General features: G+C 60.0%; 1 protein-coding gene across 1 annotated transcript in view; it reads right to left on the bottom strand.

Annotated features, from left to right (window-relative positions):
• Positions 1 to 4445: 4445 nt before the first annotated feature.
• CLPB (caseinolytic mitochondrial matrix peptidase chaperone subunit B) overlaps positions 4446 to 11655 on the bottom strand; it is a 53667-nt gene continuing 46457 nt past the window's right edge. Inside the window, exons 12-17 of the mRNA XM_030477594.1 lie at positions 11343 to 11504; positions 9498 to 9654; positions 6018 to 6091; positions 5596 to 5715; positions 5393 to 5497; positions 4446 to 5073 (exon numbers count right to left, since the gene is read on the bottom strand). Coding sequence (XP_030333454.1) covers positions 4822 to 5073; positions 5393 to 5497; positions 5596 to 5715; positions 6018 to 6091; positions 9498 to 9654; positions 11343 to 11504 — 870 coding nt within the window. The 3' untranslated portion in view covers positions 4446 to 4821. The remainder of the gene's footprint in view (positions 5074 to 5392; positions 5498 to 5595; positions 5716 to 6017; positions 6092 to 9497; positions 9655 to 11342; positions 11505 to 11655) is intronic.

The raw sequence follows: 11655 nt of genomic DNA, 5'->3' as shown, positions 1-11655 counted from the left end.
GAGCACGGAGCGGGCTCGGCTCCCGGCCGCCCGTCACCGCCGCCTCCGGCCCGCCGGCCCCCGGCCCGCCCCCTCCATCCGCCGCCCCGGCCCGCCCCGGTCCGCCTCGGCCCGTAGATATAGCGGCGGCGGCGGGGGGGGAGCGGACAAAGCGGCGCTCGCCGCTCGCCCGGGGTTTTGCATGACAATATCTCCCGGGGCCGGCGGGAGCGGCGGGAGGAGCCGCCCCCCCCCCCGCCCCGGTCCCGGTGTTAACCCTTCGTGGGGACCCGGCACCCCACGGGCGGCCCCGCTGGGATCTGGACCCGACACCCCCCCGGAACAGTGCCCCAGGGGCATCGCATCCGAATCCAGCCTCAGCACCATCTTCATCTTCATCCCCATCCTTATCCCTATTCCATCTTCATCTTCCCCATCCTCATCACTATCCTCATCCTTATCCTTATCCTCATCCCATCCTCATTCCATCCTCATCCCCATCCTTACCTCATTCCCATCTCATCCTCATCTTCAACACCACCCCATTTTCATCCTCATCCTCACCCTCATCCCAATCCCCATCCGCATCCTCATCCGCATTGCCATTCCATCCTAATCTTCATCTTCCCCCCCATTCCCATCACTATCCCCATCCTTATCCTCATCTTCATCCTCATACCATCCCCATCCCCATCCTTATCTCATTCCCACCTTCATCCTCATCCCCATCCCATCCTCATCACCACCCCATTTTCATCCTCATCCTCATCCCAGTCCCCATCCTCACCCTCACCATCATCTCCATCACATCCCCTTCCCCATCCTATCCTATTCCATCTTATCCCCATCCCATTCCCAATCCCCCTGGACAAATTCCAGAGCTCTTCCCCATCCTGAGGCCTGGGCCTTTGCCAGGCCCCTCCAGCAGCACCGCAGGGGGGGGATTTAGTTGGATTTGTTGGGATTTGTTGGGATTTGGGGCTATTCTCCAGACAAACGCTTGCACTAAAGAGGCTCGAAAGGGCTGATTCCCCCCTGGAGCCCTGTGGGGGGTCAGAAAAGGGGGATCAATGCCCCTGGTCCTGCAGGATCAGCTCCCAGCTGTACTGACACATCTCCTGCCCCACGTCCTGTCCTGTATCCATCCTTCTGTCCTGCCCCATGCCCTGCCCTATCTCCTGCCCCATCTCCTGTCCTGTATCCAGCCCCACATCCATCCCTGTGTCCTGTCCCATCTCCTGCCCCATGTCCTGCCCTCTGCTACCCCATGTCCTGCCCTGAGTCCTCCCTCATCTCCTGCCCCGTACCCAATCCCGTGTCCTGCCCCATCTCCTACCCTGCATCTCCCCCATCCCTACCCCATGCCTCGTCCTTCCTCCAGCCCCACATCCCCCCCCCGCACCCCCCATCATCCCCGCTCCCCCCCAGCACCCCGTCGGGGCCAGCTCTGGGTCCGGGAGCCGCAGCGGGTGCAGGCAGGGGCCGGGGCCGGGCCCGGTGGGTGCAGGCAGGGGCCGGGGCCGGGGCCGGGCCCGGTGGGTGCAGGCAGGGGCCGGGCCCCGCGGTGGGTGCAGGCAGGGGCCGGGGCCGGGGCCGGGCCCAGTGGGTGCAGGCAGGGGCCGGGGCCGGGGCCGGGGCCGGGCCCAGTGGGTGCAGGCAGGGGCCGGGCGCTGCGGGGCCGTTGCTATCGCAGTTAATTCAATGGGCGCCGGCCCCGCCGCCGGCTGCTGCTGCTGCTCCGCTTAATGCAATTAACTGCGCTAAACTCATTAGGCAGCAGCAACCTGCGGCAGCGGCTGCGCCCGCCGGGGCCGGGCAGAGCGGGAGCGGGAGGGGGCGAAGGGGGAGAAGAGAAGGGGGGTAAAGGGGGGGCTGGGGCCGGCCCGGGGCTTGTGGGACCAGCTCCGACCTGTCCTGCCCCAGCTCCTGTATCCAGCTCCTGTATCCAGCTTCGTGTCCTGCCCTGCATCCCCGTGTCCTGCCCCGTGTCCTGTACCCAGCCCCATGTCCTGTATCCGTGTCCTGTCCTCTATTCAGCCCCATGTCCTGTATCCATCCACGTCCTGTATCCAGCCACATGTTCTGCTCTGTATCCATCCATGTGTCCTGCCCCATCTCCTGTATCCTGCCCTAATTCCTGCACCAATTCCTGCCCCATCTTCTGTATCCAGCCCCATGTCCTGCTCTGAATCCATTCATGTGTTCTGTCCCGTGTCCTGAATCCATCTCCGTCCTGTACCCAGCCCCATGTCCTGCCCTGCATCCATCCCTGCATCCATCCCTGTATCCTGCTCCAGCATCCCCATGGCACATCGGGATGTCAGTGCCACCCCCGGATTTTGCTGGATGACGCTGGGTGCTGGCAGCAGGGACACCCCATTGTCCCCAGTGTCACCCATCGGGGGGTGCTGGGTGACCCCAGAGCGGGTGGTGATGGCAGCAGGGACAGGGACCCCCCTCCCTCCATCCTGGCCTTGTTCCATGTGCCGGTCCCACAGTGCCCCACAGCAGCACCCGCAGCACCATCCCCATCCCCCCCCGCGCACAGCACCCCACGGGGATTGCTCTGGGGGGGTCTCGGGTGGCCTCGGCCACCACGTTGTTCCAAGGGCAAAGCCGGAGCCGGGGGCTCAGAGGCCCCGAACGGGACCAGGAGCCGGGTCCGGGATGGAATCCCCGGCACAGGACCCGAGATCCCGGGTTTGCTGCCCTGGCTCAGTGCTGGCTGGTGGCGGAGGGAACCCGGCACCGCTACACCCAAATACACCCAAATTCACCCAAATAGACCCAAATACACCCAAATAGACCCAAATACACCCAAATTCACCCAAATACACCCAAATAAAGCCATTGGGAAGGGACCTCTGGGGGGTCTGGTGAATGCACTGCCAGGGGGCTGGCACGGTGTGACCCGGCATGGCACGGTGTGACACTGCAGCTCGGTGAAGCATGGCAGAGGCTGGCACAGCATGGCACAGTGGGACATAGTGTGACCAGGCACAGCAAGGCACGGCACGGTGTGGTACTATAGAGGGTAAAGCCCCGGTGCCCCCAGCCTCACAGTGCTGGTGTTGGGTGCTGGTGTGTGTTATGGCACATGGGTGCTGGTGGTGGGTGCTGGTGTGTGTTACGGCACATGGGTGCTGGTGGTGGGTGCTGGTGGTGGGTGCTGGTGCCCCAGCACATGGGATACACGGGGGAATCCTGGCTTGGCCCCTGGGATCAGCCTGCATGCCATGTGCATGCCTGTGACCACACGTGTATACCGTAGTGCACACTCATGCACATGTGTGCACACACACACACTTCAGTGCATGCTTGTGCACAGCCACGCGTGCCCATGCACACGTTAGTGCACTCCTGTGTGTACCTGTGCACTCCCGTGCACACTCCCGTGCACACCCGTGCACACACTAATGTGATCCCATGCACATGTGTGAGAACCTGTGACCACTCTCAGTGCACACACACACTCGTGCACACTCATGCACACACTTGTGCACACTCGTGCACACGTTGGTGAGCTCCTGGCACACCCCTCCCAGCTCTGCCCTCCCCTTCCCCACCCCCTTCCCTGCAGGGACCCAAATTCACCCCGTGTCACTGTGGGGGGATGGTGGCTTCGGGGACCCCAACCCCAGCCTGTCCCCTGGGTCCTCCCATGGAGCCCATCAGGGATTGAGAACCATGGGATGGGTTGGGTTGGAAGAGACCTTAAAGCTCCTCCAGTTCCAACCCCTGCCCCGGGCAGGGACACCTTCCACTAGAGCAGGTTGCTCCAAGCCCCTGTGTCCAACCTGGCCTTGAACACTGCCAGGGATGGGGCAGCCACAGCTTCTCCCTTCAACCCATTCCAGTGTCTTAAACACCTCAAATCCTATTGGGATGTGATGCTGGGATCAGGTGCTCCTGGTCCCTCTGCAGCAGGGCAGGAGCTGAGAAAAACCCCCCCAAATCCCACTGCAGCACATCCCGCCCCATGTCCCCTTCTTGTCCCACATCACCGCTCCAGCACAAGAGCACAGGGAGCAAGGAGCTGGTGTTGATCCCTGCTGGGCTCTGAGGTTCCTTCCAACCCTTCTCCTGGAGGAAGGTCACAAGAGATGGGTTGAGTGAGGGGTTTGCACTGGGAGGCACTGGTTTGCACTGTAAGGGCACTGGTTTGCACTGGGAGGCACTGGTTTGCACTGTAAGGGCACTGGTTTGCACTGGGAGGGCACTGGTTTGCACTGGGAGGCACTGGTTTGCACTGTAAGGGCACTGGTTTGCACTGGGAGGGCACTGGTTTGCACTGGGAGGGCACTGGTTTGCACTGGGAGGCACTGGTTTGCACTGGGAGGGCACTGGTTTGCACTGGGAGGCACTGGTTTGCACTGGGAGGGCACTGGTTTGCACTGGGAGGTGTGCTGGTGGTGACCCCAGCTCCCTGGGGACGTGTCCTGCCTGGCTCAGTCCCCTCCACACGCTCCAGGTCACAAGTCACCTTTATTGCAATAAATAACTGGGCAAACCCACACAGCGTGGTGGCTCCTCCATGTGAGTGGTGGCACATCCCGCCCCTGCCTCCCCCTTCCCAACCCGGGATCCCAGCAGCGCCTGTGGAACAGATGCCGCATCCTTCCCCCATCTCCTGCATGCTCTGAAAGCTGCTTTCCCCTCCTCAAGAAGGTCCATCACCTTCTCTAGCGCTTAAAGAACCCCAAGACCCTCCACCGGCGTGTCCCCTGCTCCCACCTCCACCCCACCACTGTCCCGGGGGGGTCTGTCCATGCCCACCCCCTGCCCATCCTCACCCCCGGGGCCAGCGGAGCCCGAGGGCGCCTTCTTGCCCACCCGTGGTGCCTACAGGAAGTAGGTGATGTTCTCGGGGCTGAGGGGAGCCTGGATGTCCAGCTTGCGGGCCCTGCTGTCCTTCTCCACGATCTCCAGGCGCAGCGTGGGGACCTTGCCTCGTTCTGCTCCCGGGGATGAGCTCTCCTTGGTCTTGAGGAGCTGCTTGTCCGAGTCCTCCACCGCGATCCTGAGGGTGCAGCCGCGGGGCAGCAGGTCCTGCTCGTAGGCAGCAGCCAGTTGGTTCACCACGCGCCGCTCGACCTGCAGAGAACCAGGTCCCACCACAACACCTCTCTGAGAAGCTTCCCATGGAGGTGGGAGCTCTTCTTCCCAGCCTCGGGCATTGCAGGATCCCAGAATCATGGAACGGGTTGGGTTGGGATGGAGCTTAAAGCTCATCCCGTTCCACGGGCAGGGACACCTTCCACTAGAGCAGGTTGCTCCAAGCCCCTGTGTCCAACCTGGCCTTGAACACTGCCAGGGATGGGGCAGCCACAGCTTCTCTGGACAACCCCCCCACCCCTCCAGCCTCTCCTCTCCAGGCGGGGGTGATGCCACCGAGCTCCATCCCTGCCCTCACCTCGTGTTTGATAGAGCGGGCTCCATAGTGCAGGTTGTAGCCATCAGCCAACACGTCCATGACCTCCCTGTCCCAGAGCAGGGTGATGTTGTGCCTTGCCTGGGCCTGTTGGGTGAGGAAGAGGAGGAAGAGTCACTGGTGCCTCCAGGGCTTTGCTCCTGCACCCTCTGAGAAGTCAGCTCAAAGCCAGGGATGGTTCTTACCTTCTTGGCCCAGAAGGTCAGCTCCTTGTTGACGAGTTGGATGAGCTCCGAGTGGCAGAAGGGCAGAAAATAGACAATTTCATTGATCCTGCCCAGGAACTCGTCACGTTTGAAGTGAGCCTGCAGGGACCAGGGCAGGGGAGGTCAGTGGGAGAGTTCTGGTGGCCCCAGCAGGGACAGGAAGGATGGGGTCAGAGAGTCATGGAATAGTTTAGGATGAAGGGACCTTAAAGGGTTGAAGGGATGAATGGACCATGGTTGGACAGGGCTTGGAGCAACCTGCTCTAGTGGAAGGTGTCCCTGCCCATGGCAAGGGGTTGGGACTGGATGAACTTTAAGGTCTCTTCATCCCAAACCATTCCATGATTCCATGGTGGCATCAAAAGACCCAAGCTCAGGACACCTCAAGAACCCATCCATACCTTCAAGATGGGGCGAATGACCTTTTCCTTGAACTGTTTGGAGATGGTGATCTTGTCGGTCATCTGGACATCCTCTGAAAGACAGGAGGACACAGGCTGGTGGTGGGTGAGGTGGGACATGGGCTCCTTCCCATCTGCCAGCTCCTGGAGGCGGGTGAGTGAAGCAGCGTGACCAGGAGATGGGATCCAAATGGGACTTGGGAACAGACCTGGAGCCTCCACACATGCCACCAACCACAACTGGTTTGGAAACGGGTGTCCCTGCCCTTGACACCCTGGTGCAGGTCTGGGTGTCCCACGGCTGCCCCTGCACACGTTGGGTGCCCGAGGACAGCACCTACATGATGTGTTTCACTTGCACAGTGAAAGGGCTCCAGCTCTGCCTCTGCCCTTCACCCTGGAGACCTTGGAGCAGCTCCAGGGCCTGAAGGGGCTCCAGGAAACCTGGAGAGGGGCTTTGGACAAGGGCCTGTAGGGCCAGGCCAAGGGGAATGGCTTTAACCTGCCAGAGGGGAGATTGAGATGAGCTCTGAGGCAGAAGCTCTTCCCTGTGAGGGTGCTGAGGCGCTGGCACAGACTTTTCCCAGAGAAGCTGTGGCTGCCCCATCCCTGGCAGTGTTCAAGGCCAGGTTGGACACAGGGGCTTGGAGCAACCTGCTCTAGTGGAAGGTGTCCCTGCCCGTGGCAGAGGTTGCGGCTGGAGGAGCTTTAAGGTCCCTCCATCCCAACCGATCCCTCGATCCCACGACAGCCCCTGCTCACACGCGCAGCTCTGCCCGGAGTCCACTTCCCTCGGCTGACTGCAGATGGAGCCAGGGTCTGGCTGGTCCCGAATCCCAGCTCTGAGCCGCAGCTCCGGTGCAGCCTTCCCCTCCTGCCGCCCAAACCCTCTCTCCTCTCCCTCTTTTCCCCACCCCACCTCTCCCTACACCCTCACGCACCAAACTCCACGTTCTATTTAACACAAGGATGCTCACAGGAAGATCCCTCCATCCCAGGCGCTCTGGGTGGGATCCCAGCACGCAGGGTGCTGGAGAAAGACCCACACTGGGTGCTGGGTGCCCTTCCCACCTTGATGAGCATCGTTGCACCCCCAGCAGCAGCAGAAAGGGGCTCCCAGGCTCTATCAGACCCACACTGGTGCCAGCACACAACCAAGAGGTGCCAGCACCTCTTATGGTGACAGGAGCACCTCAGGGTGCACCCCAGGAGGGGGCACGGACACTGCAGTCCATTGAAACAGAGCAGGGGGGCTTTGGTTATAGGGATTTATCCCCTTTCCCTTTTCTGCTAATAGACACCAAAGGGGTTTTTCACTAAGCAATGGGAATCTGGCACGGCATTCCTGCTAAGGAGAGCCGGAGGAGGCACAGGAGATGGAGCTGCTCCAAGTATCCAGGTTTTCCTCCCATAGCACCCACTGGCAGAGGTGGAGCCGCTGCAGCAGCAGCTCCTTCCCTTTCTCTCTGCATTTATCTGCCCCCCCGGCACTGAGGACAAGCCCCAGGCCACGGCCTTGGAGCAGCTCCAAGCCAAGGACTCCACAAACGGGAAGGAGCTCCCTGAAACTGGATTGAGGGCAGGATTGGAGCCGGGATGTGTTTCCCAGCCCGGCCCCAGCACTGCAGGTGCGTGCTGGCTGCTGCTGGGAATGGAAATTCGATGTTTGCCTCATTTAGCAGAGGAGCTCGTGGCATTTCTAAATGTTATTCCTGAAAGTTCAGGTCCAGGCGCGTCGTCCTCGCCCGCGGCTGATTGAAGTTTAAAGATGCTGCATGAAACCAGCTCTGGCACCCGCTGCTCAAAGCAAACAGGGAGAGAGAAGCTGGGAACTGGATGTGATGCCCCGAAGCCCCGTGTTTTCCTGCTCCCAGGGAGCTGATGCAGATGCCGCAGTTCCCGGGCACATCCCAGCTCCTCCAGCACTTCCACTGGTGAGCAGGGCTCTGCAGGCTGAGCTTTGGGGAATGTGGGGTAGCGCTGGTGGCACATTGAATGGGTTGGGATGAAGGGACCTCAAAGCTCCTCCAGCTCCAGCCCCTGCCCCGGGCAGGGACACCTTCCACTAGAGCAGGTTGCTCCAAGCCCCTGTGTCCAACCTGGCCTTGAACACTGCCAGGGATGGGGCAGCCACAGCTTCTCTGGGAAAAGTCTGTGCCAGCGCCTCAGCACCCTCCCAGGGAAGAGCTTCTGCCTCAGAGCTCATCTCAATCTCCCCTCTGGCAGGTTAAAGCCATTCCCCTTGGCCTGTCCCTACAGGCCCTTGTCCAAAGCCCCTCTCCAGGTTTCCTGGAGCCCCTTTAGGCACTAGAGCTGCTCTAAGGTCTCCTTGGAGCCTTCTCCACACACAGCCGGGTCATAGGGAGCTTCTCATCACCCCACACGCTCCTGCATACTCTGAGGAAGATGCAGTGTCCACATTTAAGACTATAAAAGGGTCTTAAAAGGTCTGTGCTCACACACTGCTGTGCAATTTAGAGCAACAGGGGACAGCCCTTGGTGCAGCATCACCATCCATCCATCCATCCATCCATGCATCCATCCATCCATCCATGCATCCATCCACCCATCCATCCATCCATCCATCCATCCATGCATCCACCCATCCATCCTTGGCACAACAGAGACCAACCAGTCTCTGTGGCCTTCTGGTGCTGGTGGAGGCGGTGGAGGGATGCAGACGAATTTGGCCTCTGCTGTTTCAGTGGCTGTTTCACATCAGAGGCTGCTCTCACTCCACTCAATTCTCCTATGATTTCCTAATTCACATTTTTGGGGAAGTTCCTACAGGACCCTGGTGTGTAGATCCAGGATTCCCATCCCAGGGAAGTGACATGATGAAGCTCAGTCCTTTATGGAAGTGAGGAAGCAAAGCTCTTCCTCTTTAACATGAGCACCGTTCCCAGCACTAGTCTGGTCTAGGAAGTGTTTGGAAGGGTTCTGCAAGAATGGAAAGGGTCAGGAGCTGAAGGGTGAGGAGCTGAAGGGTGAGGAGCTAAAGGATGAGGAGCTAAAGGTGAGGAGCTAAAGGGTGAGGAGCTGAAGGGTGAGGAGCTAAAGGTGAGGAGCTAAAGGTGAGGAGCTAAAGGGTGAGGAGCTAAAGGGTGAGGAGCTGAAGGGTGAGGAGCTAAAGGGTGAGGAGCTAAAGGATGAGGAGCTAAAGGATGAGGAGCTAAAGGATGAGGGGCTGCAGGGTGAGGAGCTGAAGGTGAGGAGCTGAAGGGTGAGGAACTAAAGGATGAGGAGCTGAAGAGTGAGGAGCTAAAGGGTGAGGAGCTGAAGGGTGAGGAGCTGAAGGGTGAGGGGCTAAAGGGCAGAGAGCAGAGGATGAGGAAGGCTGTGGGGTGGGACAACGCCATCACCAAAGATGTGATCTCACACGAGGGCTTCAGAAGAGGTCAAGCATGAAGTGGGGGTACCACAGAGGGGCCGTGCTGGGGATGGGGAGTGGGGCTCTCAGCACCATTGGTAGACCCATACCGAGGTTTTCTGCGATCCTGTTCTTGCTCATCTCCAGGGCCTCCTGGCGCAGCTGCAGGGCGTGCTGGGCGATCTCGTCGCTGGCCACGTTGGAGGTCATGATGAAGATGGCATCTTTGCAGTCAATGGTCTTCCCCTTCCCGTCCGTCAGCCTGCCCTGCAACAGCACCGGGCGCACACCTCGGTGTGAGCAGGAGCCGCAGGATGCGGCCAAAACATGGGGCAGAAGGACACGGGTCCCGTGTCTCCCCAAAGTGGATTTATGCACATCAGGGAATGGTTTGGGATGGAGGGAGCTTAAAGCTCCTCCAGCTCCAACCCCTGCCCCGGGCAGGGACACCTTCCACTAGAGCAGGTTGCTCCAAGCCCCTGTGTCCAACCTGGCCTTGAACACTGCCAGGGATGGGGCAGCCACAGCTTCTCTGGGAAAAGTCTGTGCCAGCGCCTCAGCACCCTCACAGGGAAGAGCTTCTGCCTCAGAGCTCATCTCAGTCTCCCCTCTGGCAGGTTAAAGCCATTCCCCTTGGCCTGTCCCTCCATCCCTTGTCCAAAGCCCCTCTCCAGGTTTCCTGGAGCCCCTTTAGGCCCTGGAGCTGCTCTAAGGGCTCATTACACCCCTGGATTCGAGCAGAAGGGAAGCAGTAACCTGCCCTGTGCGTGGTCCCAGCCATCCCCATCCAGAACACCCTCGATGGAAGCTCTGGGAAGTGCCTCATGGGGTGGGTGTGCTGATGGGCACCCATAGCTCAGCCTCCTATGGGAACACAGCCCAGATGGTCACCAAAGCATTCCAGATGGGTCGGTCCAAAGCTCCCCATGGGGCTGCCTGGGGGGAGCACTGTGGTTGTCTGAAAGCACCAGGAGGCACCCCAGTATCCCAGCCTGGGTTGGGTGGGAAGGGACCTTGAAGGTCACCCAGTCGCAGCCCCCTGCTCTGCACCTTGTGCTCGGGCTCTGCCTGTTGCGCAGCAGCTTTACTGCCAGGGTGCTGGTGGTGCTGAGAGGCAGCAGCGCTCCCCAGCAACGCGCTGCAAGGCTTTTACAGGGCTGTTGTGTTTCTTTGAAGGATTAATAACTCCATTTTTCCTTGCATAGATCACGGGAGCAGCAGCTCAATGGGAAATCAATTCCTGAACCACGCACTTGACAGGGCAATAACCCAAATGTTAATCTCAAGCACCCAACAAGGATTTGTGTCATTGTGCTGGAGATCAGCTGCTGGAGACGCGGCGAGGAAACAAACTGCCTGGGGAGGTCCTCACTTCTGAGGCCTTCTTCTGCTCCCTCTTCTGCACTCTATGAATCCAGGGACACAGGCCCCTGGCAGGGAGGAGGAGGAGGAGGGTTGGGGCCACCACAGCGGGCTGCTGTGGCTGCCATCACCACTGGGGGCTGGCTTTGCTGGGTGCTCCCATGGGATAACCCAGGTTGCTCCGTTACAGCCATATCCCGGTTGTTCCTGCAGGGTTGGTTGGACCTGGCTCACTGGGAGCCAGCCCCGGCTTCAGGGCCAGGTTGGACACAGGGGCTTGGAGCAACCTGCTCTAGTGGAAGGTGTCCCTGCCCGGGGCAGGGGTTGGAGCTGGAGGAGCTTTAAGGTCCCTTCAACTCAACCCATTCCATGATTCTGCGTCACTCCGATTCCCAGCCTTCATCCTCACGTTTCCAACCCTCCCACTGGCTTTTCCTTTGCCTAAAGGAGACGTTTATTCCACCAGGAGACCTCAGCACCAGCCTGTTCCCTGGCTGGGTGACAGTGTTTGGAAGGGACCACTGATCTGGAGCATTCCAGCACATCTTCTGCATCCCTCTTCCCTTCCCCATGGCCCTGCAATGTGGATTTACCTCATCAAAGAGCTGCAGCATGATGGTGAGGACGTCTGGGTGGGCTTTGTCCACCTCATCGAAGAGCACCACGGCGTTTGGGCACTGCCTCAGCTTCTTGGTGAGCTGCCCACCCTCCTCATGGCCCACGTAGCCCGGGGGAGAGCCGATGAACTTGGCAACCTGGGAAGAAGGGGCAGGACACGTGAAGGTGATCCATGGGAGCCAGGAGTGAAGCCCTCTTGGGAGCTCAGCAGTCTTTGCTGCAGAGAAACCACGTTCTATGTTCTTTGTGCCCCCCATCACTGCCCAGGTCCCTCCAAATCAGCTTGGT

The sequence above is a fragment of the Strigops habroptila genome, chromosome 2 (assembly GCF_004027225.2).
Source record: "Strigops habroptila isolate Jane chromosome 2, bStrHab1.2.pri, whole genome shotgun sequence".
In the NCBI taxonomy this organism is placed as follows: Eukaryota; Metazoa; Chordata; class Aves; order Psittaciformes; family Psittacidae; genus Strigops; species Strigops habroptila.
This window is presented reverse-complemented; position numbering and strand designations above follow the sequence as displayed.